The sequence below is a fragment of the Tripterygium wilfordii genome, chromosome 18 (genome assembly GCF_013401445.1).
Source record: "Tripterygium wilfordii isolate XIE 37 chromosome 18, ASM1340144v1, whole genome shotgun sequence".
Taxonomy (NCBI): domain Eukaryota; kingdom Viridiplantae; phylum Streptophyta; class Magnoliopsida; order Celastrales; family Celastraceae; genus Tripterygium; species Tripterygium wilfordii.
In genome coordinates this window covers 9,099,475-9,102,902 of record NC_052249.1, presented here as the reverse complement: position 1 = coordinate 9,102,902, position 3,428 = coordinate 9,099,475, and the positions used below count along the sequence as shown (strand labels likewise).

Sequence of the window (3,428 nt, the reverse complement as noted above, 5' to 3'; positions counted from 1 at the left end):
GATGCTCTAACTATAATCCAAGCCATTAATTCCCAAAGTCTTAATGACAACCTTTCGGATTGGGGGTATGATTGTTATGGAAATTCTCATTTTGTTGAGGAGCTTCTCTTCCTAGATGTTTACTCATGTTCGTCGCGAACTTAACGAGGCAGCGCACTGTTTAGCGTAGAATGGTTTATGGGTTACGTCTCTTCATTCTTGGATAGGTGATTTCCCCCTGAGATGGAGGCAATTGTGGACAAGGATCGTCAGTCTAGTCTTGGTGGTGGCCACTTGCAAGTGGTCTTGTATTGGTTTCTTCTAATACAATTGGGTTCTAACCCTTCTTTAAAAAAAAAAAAAAAGATTGGTGGAAAGTGGAAACGCCTACTCCTTGCACGCATACCACGTCATCGCACAGAAACACTAATTCAATCCAACGAACCACAACCAATTACAACACGCCAACACATCAGTTGTCTTATTTTATTGGATGAAACCGTCCACGTCAGCATCCGCGGAATCTCGACCACAAAGCTAGAAAAACCAGAATCCTCCTGTGATTCTATTTACAGCCCCATCTCCGAATCCTTTTAAAGGATCCAAAAATCTTCTTATAATCGAAGCCGTCTAGGCTGTTCTCTGTTGATCGGGCGTGAATTTGGTTCTCTTGCGAGGCTGCAATGGCTTCCAAATCGTCGCTGTATTTGATTGTCCCGGTTTTTGTTCTATTTGCAACTTTGCAGCCATGTTTTGCGTTGATATCATCGCCGGAAATCAATCCTCCGTACCCGAAAGCCATTTCTGTGAGTTTCTCTCTCACCTTATGCACAAGGAACCATCTGCTGAATGGTGCGTGGTTTTAATTTTTGAATTTTCATTTTCATTAACGTTTGGGTTGAATTTCAGGATTTGAAGGAAGCGATTGTGAAGGGACTAGGGTTTCAAGCCGATGATTTGAAGATATCGGGGTTTGATATTCGTGACGCTCTCGTGGGCCACTCGGTGTCATATGAATTCGATGTGGAAATAAACAACAAGGTGCTTCCGTTCAAGCTGTTGGAGGATGTGAACCGGTGGGAGTACGTGGATTTGCCTATGTTTAAGGTGGTGGAGGATGGATCATCGGCGCTTGTGGAAAAGAGGAACTCGGATAAAGCTTTGCCTGTTTTGGCTCCCTTCCAGCTGGCGGGTCCAATGGAGCTTTGGATCCAGGATGCAAAGGATATGCGTCTCTCTTTGCCGGTATAGATTTTCAACCTTGTTTATGATATTTGCTGTTGTTTGTTCATAGTGTTTTTTATGAGCCTTGCAGAATTTCTGATTGTGTTGGGTTGATTTTGTAATGTAGAACTGAATCGCTGCATAATTGTTGGAATGCGATCCTCAGTAGTTGAAAGTCTTAGGACATATTGGATAATGATGAAATTTTACAAGAAAATTCATATCTCCTAAGAAATTCTATAGGAATTATAGACTTATTAGTGTTAATTCCCAAATATAAATGCATTCGAAGATTACTATACCCTTGCTTAAAAAAATTCAGAAGGAACCCTTTTTATATCTTAAGCAAGCGCTCAGGCCTTCAACCAACTTGTCATTCTGTTGAGGATTCAGCGCCGGGTATTTTTTTAAATTTTCTTTGGTGCATTGCTGCCATTTAAGTGCTGCTTTTGAGTTTCCATTAGGACATGAAAAAAGAAAGGTTCTTTCCTACTGATGCATATGCCTTATGTGGTTGTATTTTAAGTATCTGGTATTTAGTATATATTTTTTTTTATTTCACTATGTAAAAGTTGGTGTATTTGTGCGTTCTAATGATTTTAATGCAACACCTTGGGCCTGACAATGAGACAATCCATGGATGGCTTTCCACTGTTGGTTCTGTGGTATTTTAGGTTCTATAGTTAACATGCAATGCGCAAGCATGTGTGCATCTTCTGAGTAACACATCTGATTCATTCTATTGATTTTCCTTTGTGAACACTTCATTTTAGCTTGTGACAACGAACTCTTATGTTTATACTACGCAAGTTTCCTTTTTATTCGTGTAGTAATTTGACGTTTATTGCTCACTATTTGCAGCATGATGTGGATGCTGGTGTGTTGAAAAAAGTAGTACTTGCTGATGGTGCTATTGTAACTGTGAAGGGTGCCCGATCAGTTAGCCTGCGCCACCCTGTTGATCTTCCCCTCCCCCTCAACCGAACTAGCCACGAATATGCTTCTGGTCTTCTAGCCCTAGCTGAACAACTTCGCCATGCTTCCCGCATAGATGGGGCTCCAGTCCTTTCCCTTCGCATTGTTGGCCCAACTTCTCTTTCAACGTCTTCCTCATCATCACCATCTTCTGTTAATAAGCTTAAACTGAAGCGCCTTGCCCCTGGCCTTGTGGAACTATCATCATCATCAAAGGCCAGAACTATGGATGCCATCTCAACCATTGATCTACATGGAGAGACACTTTTAACTCCAAATCAGTTCACTGCAATGTGGCCTCTCACCTCCATCAATGGCTCAAGCTCAAACTTAATTGGATTGGAAGCATTGCTCTCATCTGTATTAGGTCCTAAGGCCCATGAGAAAGGTTCCTTTCGGTTATTGAAGGCAGATGTCTCGGCGCAGACCTTTGTGAAGATTGGTTTTGGCGTTGAAAAGAAGTTGAGAGAAGGGGATATTGACCTTGAAGGTTTCCCAGAATGGAGGACAAAGCCTGAGACAGTGCGGATGCATTTTGAGGTGTTGGCTAAAGTCGATGGCGAGAAGGTTGTGCCAGAGCGAGTGATGCAGATTAACCCCGTGGTTGTGGAGGATACGGTAGCTCCAAATGTACTCTCGGGGAACATATCCATGTCAAATACTCCTATTATTTACCCTCCTCCAAACCCCTTCACCTTGTAAATTTCCAGAGGGGTCTAATTTTGTCCTATTTAGTTCCAGAAAATGTAAAAATGAAACTACTATTTCTTTTTCTTTTTTTCCTTTTTGCAAATATATACGATGAGCTATGGAAGAGTTCAAAAGAACTGTTTAGATTTGTGCAATAAAAGACAGAAAGCTATCTTTATGTACCTATCATGGTGTACCAATGTCTGAATTATTTCCTGGCAAAGGAAAATTCCTTTCTGAATGCTCGCTGCTAACTCTTTCTTTGCCTTTTCCGATCCAGCCCAACCACAACATCTGCATCAGTAGGGATGTACAAAAGCACACCCACAACATCTGCATCTCCTCTTAAACCGTGGAGACATGCATCAGCGAATTTGACAGCTGCATAAACCTATTAAACTTGCAGGAGCGTCCTTTATTTTTTTTTCTTTCAGTGCTACTATTAAAAGCATTTGCTTTGTGATTACGACTGTAGATTCCAATAGAAAATGAGTGTGAAATTGTGTAACAATTGACAGTGTTGCAGATCCAGCCCCTGCTTTTGCCTGCAACAGCTTGAG

The 3,428-nt window shown here is 41.4% G+C and overlaps 1 protein-coding gene across 1 annotated transcript; it reads left to right on the top strand.

The window, feature by feature from the left end:
* The first annotated feature begins 470 nt into the window (after nucleotides 1-470).
* On the top strand, nucleotides 471-3,052 carry LOC119983367. Its single transcript, XM_038827049.1, has 3 exons — nucleotides 471-785; nucleotides 889-1,224; nucleotides 2,065-3,052. The coding sequence occupies exons 1-3, from the start codon at nucleotides 663-665 to the stop codon at nucleotides 2,878-2,880; spliced, it is 1,275 nt and encodes a 424-aa protein (XP_038682977.1). The 5' UTR covers nucleotides 471-662; the 3' UTR covers nucleotides 2,881-3,052.
* Nucleotides 3,053-3,428: the final 376 nt, after the last annotated feature.

Bases quoted from the DNA above. Each gene is read 5' to 3' on its own strand.
- LOC119983367 (XM_038827049.1), top strand. From the start codon at position 663: ATGGCTTCCAAATCGTCGCTGTATTTGATTGTCCCGGTTTTTGTTCTA. The intron at 786-888 runs GTGAGTTTCTCT...GTTGAATTTCAG, and splicing joins CGTACCCGAAAGCCATTTCT to GATTTGAAGGAAGCGATTGT. The intron at 1,225-2,064 runs GTATAGATTTTC...CACTATTTGCAG, and splicing joins ATATGCGTCTCTCTTTGCCG to CATGATGTGGATGCTGGTGT.